This window comes from Delphinapterus leucas, chromosome 19, assembly GCF_059928025.1.
Source record: "Delphinapterus leucas isolate spDelLeu-1000000601 "Yukka" chromosome 19, BTC_Dleu_Yukka2, whole genome shotgun sequence".
In the NCBI taxonomy this organism is placed as follows: domain Eukaryota; kingdom Metazoa; phylum Chordata; class Mammalia; order Artiodactyla; family Monodontidae; genus Delphinapterus; species Delphinapterus leucas.
The window spans coordinates 40,552,294-40,571,800 of NC_143147.1; the positions used below are offsets into that span (position 1 = coordinate 40,552,294).

Here is a 19,507-nt window from a genome sequence, read left to right on the forward strand (position 1 = left end):
TAGGTAATTTTAACCAATCAGATGACAACAAAGATTGATAAAAATCAGGCCTTGCTGGTTCCTGCACTGGGTAGGCAATTAATCAAATAAACATTTTTAGTTAAATACATTTTTTTCTACCTCTTTCATCTGATACTTGTTGAGTACTGTAAGCTCCATGAAAGTAGAGAAGACTGTCTTATTCACTGATAAATCTTAGTGTGGAGCACAGTGCCTTTAGATACTGACTCATCCTTTCAGTTGTTTAACATTTATTGAGCATCTACTCTCTGGCAACTCTTGTGTCAGGTACTTAGCATATAAATATTCATAAGATGACTCCCTCAGAAAGCGCAGTCTTAGGAGGAGTGGTGAATCCATTTAAATACAAATCAAACTGTAATGAATAGGCTTATGACTAACCTTACTCGTGGCTTTGTTAGAACACAGTGCTTCAAGGTTTATTTGTACTAAAATCTTTAAGAATATTCTATCAGAGCTTTTGCTTTTCTTCTGGTGGTCTGAAATACGTTAGTAAGCCTGATGATAAGGAAGATTGACAAATATGTTGACTCGAACTATAAAGTTTTCTAAAAGAAAATAGAGGATAGTGATAATGATCTGCAGCATTGCCACAGATAGGTGAAAATCTATTAATCTCAGGATGTTACCCATGTACCAGGTTTTTTGAAACCAGATATACTTTTGTTATGTTAAATTAAGCAAAGTAAAACTGTATTTGGTCAGAGGCATTCTGAGAGACTTATAACTCAGTCAGTTACCGTGTTCTTTTTGCCTCAGGGGAAAGTTGGGGGCATGCTGCTACAATACGGCTAATCTTTCATTGGGACCAGAAGCGAAGGTCAGTATAGAAATAAGTTAAAAATTCTGAGTATTGGGTTCACTACACTGAACACTTACCAGTTTCTTAGAGCTAGTCCAGTGGATGAGGTCTACAGTGCCCCATGAACTAAAGCTTTTGTTGCCTTCATTACCTAGAGCAAACACAGAAACATGTTGTTATACTGCACATTTAACGACCTAGGAAGTTCTTCGGAATATTGAAATGATGGGGTGCTCCTGAAATGAGTAGGTGGCCAAAGAATGCTACCTTCTAAAGCTCTTTGAAATCAAGTACCATTTATTAACCACGCAGAGGGAGGTAGGTACTCTGTGTTCCTGGAAGGGATTGAAAGAAGAGTAAAATCAGGACAAAAGGAAAACTTTTGAGGTTAGCTTTAGGTTATGTGGAAAATAGGATGGTTTTTCTTAGTTTGTTAATGTATTTCCTGTGTGAAATTGTGTCTGTTTTTGTTTTCTTTTATATTTTCCTGTCCTACTTTTATTATCCAGTTACTTACTTGCCTTTCACAAGTATTGTTCTTTAAAATAAAACTGTGGCAGCATGAAACCTTTGTTTTTAAAGCTGCTGAGCAAGTGAACAAACCACCTTTCATTTTTTTTAAATAGGCAATTGAAAGCCGTGGAGTCTTTTATTCTATACTTCTAGAAATGTTAGATTTATGCCAACATCTCTGCTTTGAAGTTAATTGGTATAACCTAGAGAACTTGGTTTGGAAATACTCCAATAAAATAGGGAAATTGAGACAGCATGTGGGCAAAAATGGAAAAAAGGATTGCTTAAAGACATATTGAGTCTGGTCAGAGATACTATCTATTTCTTTTTCTGCATTTCTTCATTCTTGTACAAAGTGAAAAAAATCAAGCCTGACCAAGTTAGGTTTTACTGACCCTGAGCTCATAGCTGACCCTATTATATTTGTATACATCTTTTATAACTAGTTCATGCAGTTTGTGTCTCTTTTAAAGCTGGCATTTCCAAAGACCTCAGGTAACTTTTTTTCTCCATGATACATAGTGCTTTACATTCAACTCCCGTCCCTCCAATTCTGTAAATAAGTCATTGTGTACTGGATTCACAAAAGCAATTCTTTTCTCAGCAAAAAACCCTATTGTAAAGATTTGGCAGCAGTTCTCCAGATGAGAGTCTTTTGAACATATCGCTTATATTTTCCCAGATTTAGGTTTCTGGAAAGCACATCCCACTATTTAAATGTTATTAGAAGTTCCCCTTGAGCTAGTATACAGTAGTAGTCTTCCACTATTATTCTAGTATTACATACTCACTAATAGAATACATCTAAGAAGTGAGAAAAATGATAGGAGCAGAGAAAGATGTTTCTTTCATCTCTTTATGCATTCGTCAGAAGGAGAAGTTTGCTGCCTTTGTGAAATTCTAGAAGTTAGCATTGGTTAGGCACCCATGAGATCAGAAAACCATGCTTACTTTCTTAAGAGTTAACCATTTTATGACTTCAGCTTCTTACTAATCTTTCCCAAGAAATTAGAGAGTGGCGTAGAACACTGACATTGAAGAGATAGATTTAGGGGAAATGTGCTGTTCTGTGAATTTTTACCTGTATCCCATACTATCATTTTAATAAGTGCTTGCTTGTGCTAGGTATTTAACTGGGCACCTTGTATACAACATTTCATATAATTTCATATAATCCCTTCAATAACTATTTAAAAAAATTAAATATAGTTGATATACACTATTATGGAAGTTACAGGTATACAGTATAGTGATTCACAATTTTTAAAGGTTATGCTCCATTTATAGTTATTATAAAATATTGGCTATATATGCTGTGTTGTACAGTGTATCCTTGTAGCTTATTTTATACATAGTAGTTTGTACCTCTTAATCCCCTACTCCTGTATTGCCCCCTCCTTCTCCCCGCTGGTAACCACTAATTTATTCTCTATATCTGTGAGTCCTTCAATAACTTAGAAAACGCTGTACCGATTATCACTAGCAGTGAGAAGATCAAGGCACAGAAAGATTAAAAAGTAGTAAATAACAGCTACCATTTTTTGAATATTTATTAACTGTTCTTTATTATGCTAAGTGCTCTGTGTATGTATATATATAATTTCATTTTATTTTCCAAATAACTATGAAATAGGTAGTAGTATCCACATTTTTTAGCTGACTTTATAATAGAGTCCATTCCTTTTCTCCTATAATGGCTGTTTCTATAATGTAATTGTATTATTGCATTGATTGCCAGCGAATCTGAAGGTATAGCTCTTATCCTCCTTTTTAGGTAAAAACCTTTTTCTCCAAACTGCTTTTTTTCCTAGGCTGTAGATATATGATAAGTAGTGTACATACTTTATAGAATCAGAATAAGTTGACCTCATTTAATAAAATCAACATAGTTTTGTTCTTCATTGTTTGAAATCTGATATCTTTAAGTTATTAAAGTTGTATGAAATCTTGTATGTGTTTTAAAATTTAGTTTATCTTGAAAGGATGGAAATAGAAACTCATGCTGGGGGAAAATAGTTATAAAAATGAACACTTATAGTTTGAGCAGAAAACTAAAGACCTTGACTAGCCACATTTATATTGAGAATTGAATTTAAGTGTTCCGCCTCATGCCCCAGTCCCCATCTTCACTAGAAACGCCTGATTTTTACCCTTTGATTAATAATGGAATAACATTCCAATAGTTATTAAGAGAAATACTTTTGTCTCTGTCCGGTATGTTGTGTGGGTTTTCCTCCAGTTTGCATATTCATGATAAGATGAGGCCAAGATTGTTCAGAATTATACCACTGTTTGCCAAGGAGATCTGGTGGTAGAGTGGAGTAATACATCAACACCCCCGCGCAGTGTTTCATATGTGTCTCAGTTTTAAAGCACAAATGGTGCTTCTGTCTTGTTTCTTCCTGACCTAAACTATGTAGTTCAGCCATATGTTAAGCTTCATCTCAGCTGGGGCCATGAGCCAAGTGATTCTTTGGTTTAGTTTGTTGTTTAAAAAGATCTCTTGAGGGCTTCCCTGGTGACGCAGTGGTTGAGAGTCCGCCTGCCGATGCAGGGGACACGGGTTCGTGCCCCGGTCCAGGAAGATCCCATATGCCGTGGAGTGGCTGGGCCTGTGGGCCATGGCCGCTGAGCCTGCACATCCGGAGCCTGTGCTCTGCAAGGGGAGAAGCCACAGCAGTGAGAGGCCCGCGTACCACAAAAAAGAAAAAAATCTCTTGAGATGCAGACGTGAAATATAAATTTTATTTTTACCTAGAAATTTGAGGAAGATTTTCAACCTTAATACTTAATGCCCATTTGATGTTAGGATTATTAATAAACATATAAATGCTTCTTAAAATCTTATTTGCTTTTTAATAATTTTCTCAGAAAAGTTGGATGTACTGGGTACCTTTTTGGACATATGGTGATATGAGGTGATTTAGATACTACTTTTTCAGAAGGTTAGCTAATTTTTGTTTCATTGAATCAAAAAGTGTGATTTTTTTTGGGCTTCCCTGGTGGCGCAGTGGTTGAGAGTCCGCCTGCCAATGCAGGGGACACGGGTTCGTGCCCCGGTCTGGGAAGATCCCACATGCCGTGGAGCGGCTGGGCCCGTGAGCCATGGCCGCTGAGCCTGCGCGTCCGGAGCCTGTGCTCCGCAACGGGAGAGGCCACAACAGTGAGAGGCCCGCGTACCGCAAAACAAACAAACAAAAACAAAAGTGTGATTTTTTTTAATAAGATAGATTTAAATACTCCATGCCTCTATTTTTTCTGTTTTATTTTGCGTTAAAGATAGACCATCAGCCCTAAAGCATTGTAAAAGTTGATGATTTCACTCCCTAACACAATTATTCTTATATTACATATTACTTAACAGTTATTTTATTTATGCAGACAGTTGCTATTACAAAGATATGACATTTTGGATTCTTCTATTCTCATCCTGAAAGAACAAACCTAAAAGCTAATGGATGATGGTCTCTGATTGCTTCTCTTTTGAATTATGCCTGAGTAGGGGCCAATTTCAAAATTAAGAGAGTACCATCATAAACCAAGATGTCTTTTTGAATTATTTTTGAAAACAAATCAACATTATATGACACTTAAAGAAATGATCCGTTTAACTCTGAGAGGCTATGATTTTTCTCTAAGTTAGAATCCTTATTTTGTACAGTTATATCAGTTGTTTAAAATTGTGGTAAAGTAGGGAATTCCCTGGCGTCCAGTGGTTAGGACTCTGCACTTCCACTGTAGGGGGGCACAGGTTCGATCCCTGGTCAGGGAACTAAGATCCTGCGTTCTGCGTGCTGCGGCCAAAAAAAAAAATTGTGGTAAAGTATATGTAACATAAAATTTACCATTTTAACCATTTAAGTGTACGATTCTGTGGCATGAAGTACATTCATATTATTTTACAGTCATCACCACCATCCATCTCCAGACCTTTTTCATCTTCCCAAACTGAAACTCCATGCTTATTAAATACTAATTCCCCATCCTCCCCTCCTACCAGCCCCTGGGAACCACCATTCTACCTTCTGTCTCCATGAATTTGACTGCTCTAGGCACCTCGTATAAGCAGAAGCATACAATATTGGTCCTTTTGTGACTGGCTTTATTTGACTTAGCGTAAAGTCTTCAAGGTTCATTGTAGCATATGTCAGAATTCCTTTCCTTTTTAAGACTGAGCAATATTCCATGGTATGTATATACCACCTTTTGTTTATCCATTCATCTGTCAGACACTTGGGTTGCTTCTACCTTTTAGCTATTGTGAATAAATTATATCAGTTTTAAAGTAATTTTTAAAAGACACTTTAAAAGTTTTTGCTTAGGGACTTCCCTGGCAGTCCAGTGATTAAGACCCCATGCTTCCACTGCAGGGGGTGCGGGTTTGATCCCTGGTCAGGGAACTAAGATCCCACATGCCACATGGTGCGGCCAAAAAAAAAAAAATTTTTTTTTTCTTATACAGTTGACCAGTGAACAACAAGGGTTTGAATTGCATGGGTCTACTTATAGGCAGATTTTTTTCAATAAATGTAGTATCTGTATTTTCATTTTACAGATCTTTAAGTGTGGGGAAGAGTTTTTTTGTGTTCAATTAGAGATCAGAGTATGTGGAGTTAAAAGAGCTAGGGTTTGAGTCCTGATTCTATCTAAACTGTTTCAGCTTCCTGCCTTTGGGTGACTCATTTATCAATTCCTTTGTTTTTGAAGCAGAGTATTTGGATTTTGGACTGCGCGGGGTTGGTGCCCCTAACCCCTGCATTGTTCAAGGGTCAACTGTATTTGTTGCTGTTACGGTATTTGAGCATAGTTAATAAGAGTTTAGAATTTTATTTCTCAACTACTTTCAGCTTTCAGTTTTATCTTATTTACTTTGTAGAGTACACAATAAAATCATACCTAAACAGACCTTGTCCTGTCTTGACAGCGATTTTTCTGAACATAAGCATTTTGAAAGAATGTGTTTTCCTAGATTATTTGTATTAGTATAATATGAGTATGTGTTCCTCATTTAAATACCAAGAAATTGTCTTAATACTTCCATTATAACACGTAAAAAAATACACAAGTACTGTAGAAAGTTTGAAAGATGTAGATAACCAAACAAAAAAACAACTTTTACCTTGTAACAACAACTTAACTTTTTGATTGTAGTTTTATATTTCTTTATTTATTTTGGCTGCGCCAGATCTTAGTTGCAACATGCATGCGGGATCTAGTTCCCCGACCGGGGATCGAACCCAGACCCCCTGCATTGGGAGCACGGAGTCTTACCCACTGGACCACCAGGGAAGTCCCTTTGATTGTAGTCTTTTAGTAATTTTTCTATATAATGTATATGTACAAACTTATTCATAAATGTGGGCTCATACAGTATAACTTATACTTCATATATTATTAATATTTTCCAATCTCATTAAATATTTTCTTCCACTTTATTTTCTTAAGTGTAAATAGTATCTTGTCATGTATAAAATAATTTATTTGAATCAGTCATTGGCCTTTTTGGTTGTTTTAAAATTTCAGTTATGTAAACAAATCTATTGTGGGTTTTTTTTTTTTTAATTTATTTTTATTTTTATTTTATTTTTGGCTATGTTGGGTCTTTGTTGCTGCACGCGGGCTTTCCCTAGTTGCGGCGAGCGGGGGCTATTCTTCGTTGCAGTGCGCGGGCTTCTCACTGCGGTGGCTTCTCTTGTTGTGGAGCCCGGGCTCTAGGCGCATGGGCTTCAGTAGTTGTGGCACATGGGCTCTGTAGTTGTGGCTCGCGGCTGTAGGGCACAGGCTCAGTAGTTGTGGCGCATGGGCTTATTTGCTCCGCAGCATGTGGGATCTTCCCAGACCAAGGCTCGAACCCGTGTCCCCTGCATTGGCAGGCGGATCCTTAACCACTGTGCCACTGGGGATGCCCCTATTGTTATTATATGTAATAATTATTACATGTATACATATAGCTCTTGTTTTAAGGGAGTATTTTTGATATTTCTTTGCTTTCTGTGTTCTTAGAGAACAAAATAATAGAATTATAATTAAAAGCTATGAATTTAAATTATGAAATCAGTCTTCTGAACTAATTAATTAAGATCACGTGTTTGTGTATATTTATTCTTTTTCTCTAAGCAGGTTGGCAACATTGTACAAATCACCAAGCCAGAAGGATGCTACAGTACCATTTCAAATCACAGTCAGTATTATTTGATTAGAGTGGGATTTTGGTGTTAGTGGGCAGTAATTATCTCAAGAGAGCATTTACAAATTGCTTCTGTTAACTTCTGTAGGCAGCAAGCATATTTGAGGACAGCTTTTGATGCTTAGAACATTATCCCCAAAATAGTAGTATATGTAAAGAATTCTCTAGTCACAATTAAACTGAGATTTATTCCTAAGAACAGAGGAAATACTTATTTATAGGGGAGTGTGTTCCGTGCCATGTGTAATGTCAGGATATTAGATTTTTAAAGTGAAAGTCGTTAAAGATTTTCAGAAAAGAAAAAAATACCAGCATTACTCATTTTGATAGATCTATCATAGTCATCAAATGTATCCCACTTTTTTCTTTTTTTATTGAAGTATAGTTGATATGTAATATTATGTAAGTTACACGTGTACATTATAGTGATTCACAATTTTTAAAGGTTATACTCCATTTATAGTTATTGTAAAATACTGGCTATATTCCCCATGTTGTACAATAATATCCTTGTAGTTTATTTTATGCATAGTGTTGTAGTTTGTATATCTCAATCCCCTACCTCATTATTGCCCCTCCCCACTTTCCTCTTCCCACTGGTGACCACTAGTTTGTTCTCTGTATCTAAGTCTGCTTCTTTTTTGTTGTATTCACTAGTTTCTTGTTATTTTTTTAGATTCCACATATAAGTGAAATATATCCCACTTTTTTTTTTTTTTTTTTTTGAGGTATGCGGGCCTCTCACTGTTGTGGCCTCTCCGTCTCCGGGGCACAGGCTCCGGACGTGCAGGCTCAGCTGCCATGGTTCAGGGGCCATGACTCATGGGCCCAGCCGCTCCGCAGCATGTGGGATCTTCCCGGACTTGGGCACGAACCCGTGTCCCCTGCATCGGCAGGCGGACTCTCAACCACTGCGCCACCAGGGAAGCCCTATATCCCACTTTAAAGTGTTAATTTTCCAGTAATTTTACATCATAGAAAATAAATTTTTGGCTAAAAATAATGCATATTTATCAATAGTGTTGAATGAGATATATTCTTAGTGTCTCATTTTTTAAGGACAAAAACAGAAATAGAAGGAGATTCTGAAACTGAATTATCTACTTAGTCTTTGCACTGCCCAGGTGCATTTAAAGTATCTAATCGAGACATTTTATTTTAGAGTATGTATTTTTATTGGGGTATAGTTGTTTTACAATGTTGTGTTAGTTTCTATTGTACAGCGAAGTGGAGTTCCCTGTGCTATACAGCAGGTTCTCATTAGTTATCTGTTTTATACGTATTAGTGTATATATGTCAATCCCAATCTCCCAATTCATTAGAGTATTTAATTGTGAAAATATTTCTAAAGTACCTAAGTAATTAGTGCATGTTAATTCCTTTCACCTCTTCTAATAGAGCCACTGTAAAGTTTGTTAGGATTGACTTTTAGAGGATATTTTTATAATGTACTATATTTCTGTGTATGTGTATGTATAAGTAAAAACATACACATACTCTAGATAAAAATTACCCTATTATAGCTCTGGCTATCTTTGAGGTTTATCCTCTTCATTCACAGTGGTTGATAACTTCTATCCCAAGAATAAAGTAGCTCTTTTATCAATTACTTTAAAATATTTGGAAGACCAGTTGTTATTTTAGATGTTCTTACAGCATACTTGTATATTTTTTCATTTTGCAGCCTCAGGGATTTAGAGATGCTGTTGTTGCTACTGCATGTCCATTGCAAACAGAAGGTTCATTGAATATCCGGAAGCGGTCACGGGACTCAGAGGAAGAAAAGGAATCCAAAGACTAGTCTCAGAGTATACATATGTATTGATGCTGTGAGAGATGCAGTGCTTACAAGTAGTAGACTCGTTAGTTTAGAATATAAACACTATGGCGTGAATGAATCCAGTCTATATTAAGTGAATGGTGAATGAATGGATCAGGTCTATATTAAGTGAAAATACTTAACAAATAGGATTCTCTGAAAGAGTTTTTCTAAACTAAGCAGTGTTCTACAGTTGTATTTAACCCTGTTTTCATTTTCAGTAACATTCAGCAGAGGTGATACAGTTATTGTATTTTGCAAATGTGGAAAGCTGATCGCTTGTGACCAATCTGAATTTAATATTCAGACTGTTTTCTCCTCCTTTCTTTGCCAATTGCCTAGACATTTCTAGGAAGAAAAGGTTTTTTTCACATTCCTATTGTGCTCTCCTCTTTAAATGTAGCTTTGATAATTCTTAAAAATGACATGTTTCTATTATGAAGAAAAGCCAGCACCATGAGTCAGCATATCATTACATTCAGTTTATGAGTAGGATACACATTTTGGATGACCAGTCTGATTTTAGTGACCCCAATCCTAAAATCTAAGTCATTTGTTCATTTTTTAATGTTATTTTGTAACATTAAAGGAAGGACTTTAGAGTTGTTATCCCATCTAGAACATTGACTGGAACATATATCTATGTTGTCAAGTTGATAAGCTCACAGTCATTTATTTCTATATTTTTGAAACATGGTGTGATCCAGTTCTAGGTGTATTGACATTTTCCTTTGAATAATCTTAATACTGCTTGAATAAATTAAAAATTTGGATTCTTGAGTGGTTTCAAAATTTAAAAATGTTTTGGTACCTGGTTCTTAGTGCTTCTTAATTCATTTACAAAATTTACTTTGACTCCCAGTGGAAGAAAATTATTTAAGTAATTGAATATTATATACCGTGACAACCATATTTTCCAGACTTCAGTGACAGTTGGTATTTCCTGTCCCAGACTGAACACTAAATTCATAAAATTTAAAAAATGTAATTATTCTGTAATTGATTATACATAGACTAACCATAGTTGGCAAGGACTTTTTAAAGAATGAAAATAGGCACTGCTAACAGTTATACCAGGACATAAATCAGGACTGTCCCAGGCAAATCAGGCTTATGGTCATCCTAATTATGTAAGACTAATTTCAAATGACTACTTTAGTATGGGATAGCTAATTGTAACTATCTTATTTTTGAGCGCTTTAAGACATATATATATATATATTTTTTTTTTTGCGGTACGCGGGCATCTCACTGTTGTGGCCTTTCCCGTTGCAGAGCACAGGCTCCAGACATGCAGGCTCAGCGGCCATGGCTCACGGGCCCAGCCGCTCCGCGGCATGTGGGATCTTCCCGGACCGGGGCATGAACCCGCGTCCCTTGCATCGGCAGGCGGACTGTCAACCACTGCGCCACCAGGGAAGCCCCATTTGTTTTTATTATAATTAATGCAGTCATTATAAAAAATTACCTGTCATTTTAATATTCTGTCTACTCAAATCATAACGTCAAGAGAGTAAGGGGGTTGTTAAGTGATAAATATCAGTGTTACCAGGCATCAGATACTGTTAAGAGGTCATTTTATAAAGCATTATAACACTGTACTTTAAAAGAACTATGAGACCCCAAAATGGATTAAAGACCTAAATGTAAGGCCAGACACTATCAAACTCTTAGAGGGAAACATAGGCAGAACACTCTATGACATACATCACAGCAAGATCCTTTCTGACCCACCTCCTAGAGAAATGGAAATAAAAACAAAAATAAACAAATGGGACCTAATGAACCTTCAAAGCTTTTGCACAGCAAAGGAAACCATAAACAAGACCAAAAGACAACCCTCAGAATGGGAGAAAATATTTGCAAATGAAGCAACTGACAAAGGATTAATCTCCAAAATTTACAAGCAGCTTATGCAGCTCAGTATCAAAAAAACAACCCAATCCAAAAATGGGCAGAAGACCTAAATAGACATTTCTCCAAAGAAGATATACAGATTGCCAACAAACACATGAAAGAATGCTCAACATCATTAATCATTAGAGAAATGCAAATCAAAACTACAATGAGATATCATCTCACACCAGTCAGAATGGCCATCATCAAAAAATCTACAAAGAATGCTGGAGAGGGTGTGGAGAAAAGGGACCCCTCTTGCACTGTTGGTGGCAATGTAAATTGATACAGCCACTATGGAGAACAGTATGGAGATTCCTTAAAAAACTAAAAATAGAACTACCATACGACCCAGCAATCCCACTACTGGGCATATACCCTGAGAAAACCATAATTCAAAAAGAGTCATGTACCAAAATGTTCATTGCAGCTCTATTTACAATAGCCAGGACATGGAAGCAACCTAAGTGTCCATCAACAGATGAATGATTAAAGAAGATGTGGCACATATATACAATGGAATATTACTTAGCCATAAAAGGAAGCGAAACTGAGTTATTTGTAGTGAGGTGGATGGACCTAGAGTCCCATACAGAGTGAAGTAAGTCAGAAATACCGTATGCTAACACATATATATGGAATCTAAGGGGAAAAAGTGGTCACGGAGAACCGAGGGGCAAGACGTGAATAAAGACACAGACCTACTAGAGAATGGACTTGAGCATATGGGGAGGGGGAGGGGTAAGCTGTGACAAAGTGAGAGAGTGGCATGGACATATATACACTACCAAACGTAAAATAGCTAGCTAGTGGGAAGCAGCCGCACAGCACAGAGAGATCAGCTCGGTGCTTTGTGACCACCTAGAGGGGTGGGAGGGAGGGAGACACGAGGGAAGAGATATGGGAACATATGTGTATGTATAACTGATTCACTTTGTTATAAAGCAGAAACCATTGTAAGGCAATTATATTCTACTAAAGATGTTAAAAAAAAATGAGACCCTGAATATTGACAAAGCCAAGTGTATTTCTTTTTGTTTGCAACTCTTTTAAAATAAAATTTTCATACAGCCTTTCAAAGTTGTGCTGCTGAAAAGATATTTTTCTAGTTATAATATACACTTAGTCCGCTTGGGCTGCAGAAACAAAATACCATAGACTTACACAACAGAATTTTCTCATGGTATTTTCTCAGTGTCCCAGTATGGTCTGGTTCTGGTAAGGGCTGTCTTCCTTGCTTGCAGACAGCTGCCTTCTCACTGTTTGCTCACAAGGACTTTCCTAGGTGAATGCGCATAGATAGAGACCGTTCTCTCTTCCTGTCTTATAAGGCCACCAATCCTGTGAGAAATCCACCCTTATAACTTCATTTAACATTAATTACCTCCTAAAAGCCCTATCTCCAAATAGTCACGTTGGAGGTAGGGCTTCAACATATGAATTTTGAGAGGACACATTTCAGTCCATAGCATTCTGCCGCTGGTCCCCGCAAATTCATGTCCTTCTCACATGCAAAATACATTCTATCCCAACAGCCCCCAAAGTCTTAACTCATTCCAGCATCAACTCTAAAGTACAAAGTCTCATTAAAATAACCTCTAAATCAGATACCAGTGAGATTCCAGGTACAGTTCTTTTTTTTTTTTTTTAATATTTATTTATTTTTGGTTGTGCCGGGTCTTAGTTGTGGCATGTGAACTCTTAGTTGCGGCATACGTGTGGGATCTAGTTCCCTGACTAGGGATCGAACCCGGGCCGCCTGCGTTGGGAGTGGGGAAGTCCTCAGGTACAGTTCTTTCTGAGGCAGAATTCTTCTCCAGCTGTGAACCTGTGAAACCTGACAAGTCTTTCCGAAATGCAATGGTAGGATAGACATTCTCATTCTAAAGGAAGAAATCAGAAGGAAAAATGGAGTGATGGGTCCCCAGGAAGTCCAAAACCTAGCCAGGCAAATTCCATTAGATCTTAAGGCTTGACATGAATCTTTTTTGGTTTGATACTCTGCTTTCCAGGCCCACTGGCATGGCATCATCACCCAACAACTCTAGGTGGAGGTTCTGCCCCTGACCTCTGGCAGAGGCCATCTGGCCTGTTGAAAATGAGGTAGTAGCCCTGATGACCTCTGAATGGCCTTCAGGGTCATTTTTCCCTCTTCTTGAAGAATAGCTGATGTTTGCAGCAAAATAGCTCTCCAGTCCTTTCAAATCCAAGAAGTCGGTCAGCCTTCCTTCACTTTGTCCTGTCTCTATCCCCTTCAGTTCAAACTGGTATTGTTTTGGCTCTTATAATACCATAAGCTTTTTATGGAGTGATGATCCAGCCACACCCTTGATGTCCTCTTCAGAACATGCTGTCTAATTTGCAATATAGATAGGCTGAGAATTTTCCAAATTTTTAGGTTCTGGTTCCTTTTTGCTTAACAATTTCTTCATATATATCATTTTGCATTTTACTATAAACAGGAGGAGCCAAGCCACTCCTTCAGTACTTCACTTAGAAACCTCAGCTAAATAGACAGTTTTATTACTTGGAAGCTCTATCTTCCACGGAACACTAAGTTCAGCCAGTTCTTTGCCACTTTATAACAAGGGTCACCTTTTCTCCAGTTTCCAATAACATGTTCCTCATTTCCATTTCAGATCTCACCAGAATCACCTTTAATACCCATATTTCTAGCATGCCACCTCCAAATTCTTCCAGCCTCCACCCATTACTGTTCCAAAGTTTCTTCCACATTTTTAGGTATTCCTTAAAGCAACACCCCGCTTCTCAATACTAAAATCTGTAGTAATAGCTTGTGCTGCCATGGCAAAATCCCATAGATTGGGTGGCTTAAAAGAAGTTTATTTTCTCACAGTTCTAGAGGCTAGAAGTCCAAGATCATGGTGCTAGCAGGTTGTTTCTGGTATAATAGGAGATCTCTTCCATGGCCTCTTCTCACTATGTTCTCACATGATGGTTTAGAGATTGAGAGCATGAGTGAGCAAGCTTTCAGGTGTCTGTTCTTATAAGGGTGCTAATTCTATCATGAGGACCCTGCTCTTCTGACCTCATTTAACCTTAATTACCTCCTAAAAACCCTGTCACCAAGTATAATCACATTGGAGGTTAGAGAATAAGAATAACATAAGAACTTTGGGGAGACAATTCAGTCTGTAACACTATAGGAAACAAAATACACATAAGTATAATTTTTAAAAAAATTATATAGTATTGTAACCTGCTTTTTAAAATCCTTAATATATCCTCATGTATTCCACATAACTAAATTTTTCTTTGACTTTTTTAAAATAAATAAATTTACTTATTTATTTATGGCTGCATTGGGTTTTTGTTGCTCCGTGCAGGCTTTCTCTAGTTGCAGAGAGCGGGGGCTACTCTTCGTTGCGGTGTGCGGGCTTCTCGTTGCGGTGGCTTCTCGTGGAGCATGGGCTCTAGGCGCACGGGCTTCAGTAGTTGTGGTGTACGGGCTCAGTAGTTGTGGCTCATGGGCTCTAGAGCACAGGCTCAGTAGTTGTGGTGCACGGGCTTAGTTGCTCCGCGGCATGTGGGATCTTCCTGGACCAAAGCTCGAACCCATGTCCCCTGCGTTGGCAGGTGGATTCTTAACCACTGCGCCACCAGGGAAGTCCCTCTATGATAGTTTTTAATGGTTGTGCATACTTTTAAAACTTTTTGGAGTTTTAGTTATTACTGTATTTTTAGTGTTATAAACAACACTTCTAATAAGCATGTAAGTTCCTTTTTAAAGAAATCGAAATTATGATTTGTATCATAATGTATGATTTGTATTAATTTCCTCTTGCTGCTTGTAATAAATTACTATAGGTTAGTGGCTTAAAAGAGCACAAGTCTGGGGAGTTCCCTGGCAGGCCAGTGGTTAGGACTTTGAACTCTTACTGCAGAGGGCCCGGGTTTGATCCCTGGTTGGGGAACTAAGATCCCAGAAGCCATGTGATGTGGTGCAGCCAAAAATAAAATAAAACAAGAACGCAAGTCTGAAATCAGTTTCAAAGGGCTAAAATCAAGGTGTCAGCAGGCCTGCATCCTCCTGGAGGGTCTTTGGGAAAATCTGTTTCGTTGCTTTTTCTAGCTTCTAGAAACTGCCTGCATTCCTTGGTTCATAGCCCATCTTCAAAGACTGCAGCGTAGCATCTTCCAGTCTCTCTCTTTCTGTGTTTCCATCACCTTTTTCTCACTCTCCTCCTGCCTCCCCCTTAAAAGGACACTAGTGATTACATTTAGGGCCCAGTCAGATAATCCAGGATAATATCCCCATCTTGAGGTCTTAATTTAATCATATCTGCAAAGTCCCTTTCGCATGTAAATTAGGATTCACAAATTTCGAGGATTAGGATGGAAACGTTTTTGGGAAGCCACTATTCAGCCCCTCAAATCATGTGGCAACATGATTCAAGAAATAATGATCTTTGGGTAATTCATATGTAATTCATATGCACATTAAAGTTTGAAAAGCACTGGGACAGATATTTTACCATTTTTCAACTTTCCATAGATGGTTATTCCCATTTACGAAACAGAAAAAAGAGGATAGTTCCTTAGCTTTTTGAAAGCTTTATTTTTTTAAGGAGTATATTTTTTCTTAATTATAAAATATGTAGTACAGGCATACCTCAGAAATAGTGTGGTTTGGTACAAGGCCACTGCAATAAAGCAAATATTAAAGCAAGTCACACAAACTTTTTTGGTTTCCCAGTACATATAAAAGTTTTGTTTACACCATACTGTAGTTTATTAAGTGTGCAGTAGTAGCATTATGTCTAAAAAAAAGTACATTCCTTAATTAAAAATACTTTATTGCCAAAAAAATACTTTATTGCTAAGAACTGCAAGCTTTCTTTTTTAAAAATGTAGCACTCTTTTTATATATATATATTTTTTAATTTATTTATTTTTGGCTGCGTTGAGTCTTAGTTGCGGCGCACAGGCTCCAGAGCGCATGGGCTCTGTAGTTGCAGCACGCGGGCTTAGTTGCCCTGTGGTACGTGGGATCTTAGTTCCCTGACCAGGGATCAAACCTGCGTCTCCTGCATTGGAAGATGGATTCTTAAACACTGGACCACCAGGGAAGTCCCTAAAAGCTGCAAGCTTTCAACGCGTCATAATCTTCTTGCAAGAGTAACAACAAAGATCGTTGATCACAGATCAACATAACAAATATAACAATAATGAAGTTTGAAATATTGCAAGAATTACTAAAAATGCGACACAGAGACACGAAATGAGCAAATACTGTTGGGAAAATGGCGCAATAAACTTGCTCAGTAAAGGGTTGTCACAAACCTTCAGTTTGTAAAAAATAATATCTGTGAAGCAAAATAAAATGAGATATGCCTGTAATTTTTAAAACATGCAGACACTTTTTAAAAGTAATTCTTCCTTGGTTTTACAAACATTTATTCTTTATTGAAACTGTATTTTTTCCTAAAGTATTATCACTTTTAGCTTCAATTTTGGGGATATGTAACACAAAATATACTTATATAGTGCCTTATGATTTTGAAACGCTTTTACATCATTTAATTTGATCTTTCTAGCAACTCTCTCAGGTAGGTGTGATAGGCTGGCCTGTATGCTTTCATTCTTTTCATCTATCCATCCCTCCATCCCTCCATCAATCCATCCATCCATCTACTGCGTAACACGTATACATTTAACAACAGCTTGTATGAATAAATATTTCAAATAAGATTTAGAACCTTTGGTCATGCATAGGATGGTGTTTCTGAACATTTTTTATTATAAAATAAATATAGGTAATTTAATAGTGGTCTTTTAAATTTTTTTTTTTAAAGATTGGGATAAAATATTACTTAAAATTTGCCATTTTAACCATTTTTAAGTGTGTAATTCAGTGACATTTTTAATTGTTGTAGGACCATCTCCACTATTTTATTTATTTTTTTGGGGGGTGCGTTGGGTCTTCGATGCTGCACGTGGGCTTTTTCTAGTTGCGGCCAGCAGGGGCTACTCTTCGTTGCGATGCGCAGGCTTTTCATTGCAGTGGTTTCTCTTGTTGTGGATCATGGGCTCTAGGCGCGCAGGCTTCAGTAGTTGTGGTGCATGGACTCAGTAGTTGTGGCTCGTGGGCTCTAGAGCACAGGCTCAGTAGTTGTGGCACATGGGCTTAGTTGCTCCGCAGCATGTGGGATCTTCCTGACCAGAGATTGAACCCGTGTCCCCTGCATTGGCAGGCGGATTCTTTACCACTGTGCCACCAGGGAAGTCCCTCCAGTATTTTAAAAACTTTTCATCACCCCAAACAGAGACTCTGTACCCATTAAGCAATAACTCTTCGTTATTTCCTCCACCAGCTCCTGGTAATCTCTACTCTACTTTCTATTTCTATGAATTTGCTTATCATATATATTTCATATAAGTGATAAGACTCATACAATATTTTTCCTTTTGTGTCTGGCTTATTTCGCTTAGCATAATGTTTTCAAGGTTCATCCATGTTGTAGCATGTAGAAGAACTTCAGTCCTTTTTATGCCTATGTAATATTCCATTGTGTGTATATACCACATTTTGCTTATCCATTCATCTGTTGATAGACATTTGGGTTGTTTCTAATACTGTTTTAACATAAATGTATATGAGTAAACTTTTTGTTTCTTGAAACTTTTATTGATTTTTATTTATCAAGTTTGGGACAGTTGATTTGTCTTTGGAATATTTTCAAGCTATTCCTAGTAACTTAAATTTTAACCCTAATAGACTTATTTTCATTTCCCAGATCAGGTATTTTAATTTTCTCTCTAATTACTGTATTTTGTTTTTCTTGTTAATAATGTTCTTACTAAAATGTTTACAACTAGTTACCAGTGATAAAATTAAAATAAAATGTGGTAGAGAGAAGATAGGACTAGAGTCAGAAGACCCGGATCCTAATTCCAGCCGAGACATTAATAAGCCATGTCAATTTAAACACCTTTATTTTCTCATGCCCTTCTCTTATAAAATTTATAAAATAAGATAGGACTAAGAGGAGCTTCAAGATGGCGAAAGAGTAAGACGCAGAGATCACCTTCCTCTCCACAAATACATCAGAAATACATCTACATGTGGAACAGCTCCTACAGAACACTTACTGAACGCTGGCAGAAGACCTCAGACCCCCCAAAAGGCAAGAAACTCCCCAGGTACCTGGGTAGGGCAAAAGAAAAAAGAAAAAACAGACAAAAGAATAGGGACGGGACCTGCACCAGTGGGAGGGAGCTGTGAAGGAGGAAAGGTTTCCACACACTAGGAAGCCCCTTCACGGGCGGAGACTGCGGGTGGCGGAGGGGGGAAGCTTTGGAGCCACGGAGGAGAGCGCAGCAACAGGGGTGCGGAGGGCAAAGTGGAGAGATTCCCGCACAGAGGATCAGTGCCAACCAGCACTCACCAGCCCGAGAGGCTTGTCTGCTCACCCGCCGGGGCGGGCGTGGGTTGGGTGCTGAGGCTCGGGCTTCGGAGGTCGGACCCCAGGGAGAGGAGTGGGGTTGGCTGCGTGAACACAGCCTGAAGGGGGCTAGTGCGCCACAGACAGCCGGGAGGGAGTCCAGGAAAAGTCTGGAACTGCCGAAGAGGCAAGAGACTTTTTCTTGCCTCTTTGTTTCCTGGTGCGCGAGGAGAGGGGATTAAGAACGCCACTTGAAAGGAGCTCCGAGATGGGCGCGAGCTGCGGCTATCAGCGTGGACCCCAGAGACGGGCGTGGGACGCTAAGGCTGCTGCTGCCGCCACCAAGAAGCCTATGTGCAAGCACAGGTCACTATCCACACCGCCCCTCCCGGGAGCCTGTGCAGCCCCGCCACTGCCAGGGTCCCGTGATCCAGGGACAACTTCCCAGGGAGAACGCACGGCGCCTTAGGCTGGTGCAATGTCATGCTGGCCTCTGCCGCCTAGGCTTGCCCCGCACTCTGTACCCCTCCGTCCCCCTGGCCTGAGTGAGCCAGAGCCCCCGAATCAGCTGCTGCTTTAACCCCGTCCTGTCTGAGTGAAGAACAGATGCCCTCAGGCAACCTACACGCAGAGGCGGGGCCAAATCCAAAGCTGAGCCCCAGGAGCTGTGCGAACAAAGAAGAGAAAGGGAAATTTCTCCCAGCAGCCTCAGGAGCAGCGGATTAAATCTCGACAATCAACTTGATGTACCCTGCATCTGTGGAATACCTGAATAGACAACAAATCATCCCAAATTGAGGAGGTGGACTTTGGGAGCAAGGATATATATATATATTTTTTCACTTTTTCTCTTTTTGTGAGTG

General features: G+C 38.5%; 1 protein-coding gene across 18 annotated transcripts in view; it reads left to right on the forward strand.

The window, feature by feature from the left end:
* RAD51C (RAD51 paralog C) overlaps positions 1-12,287 on the forward strand; it is a 31,723-nt gene extending 19,436 nt beyond the window's left edge. For 3 of the 18 annotated variants that reach the window (XM_089900928.1, XM_089900930.1, XM_089900921.1), the window contains 4 exons: positions 4-70; positions 781-841; positions 7,454-7,517; positions 8,252-9,201. In XM_089900928.1, the coding sequence (XP_089757054.1) occupies positions 4-70; positions 781-841; positions 7,454-7,517; positions 8,252-8,488 (429 nt within the window). In that variant the 3' untranslated portion in view covers positions 8,489-9,201. The other 15 variants (XM_089900934.1, XM_089900926.1, XM_089900931.1 and 12 more) reach the window with 13 other exon arrangements.
* Positions 12,288-19,507: the final 7,220 nt, after the last annotated feature.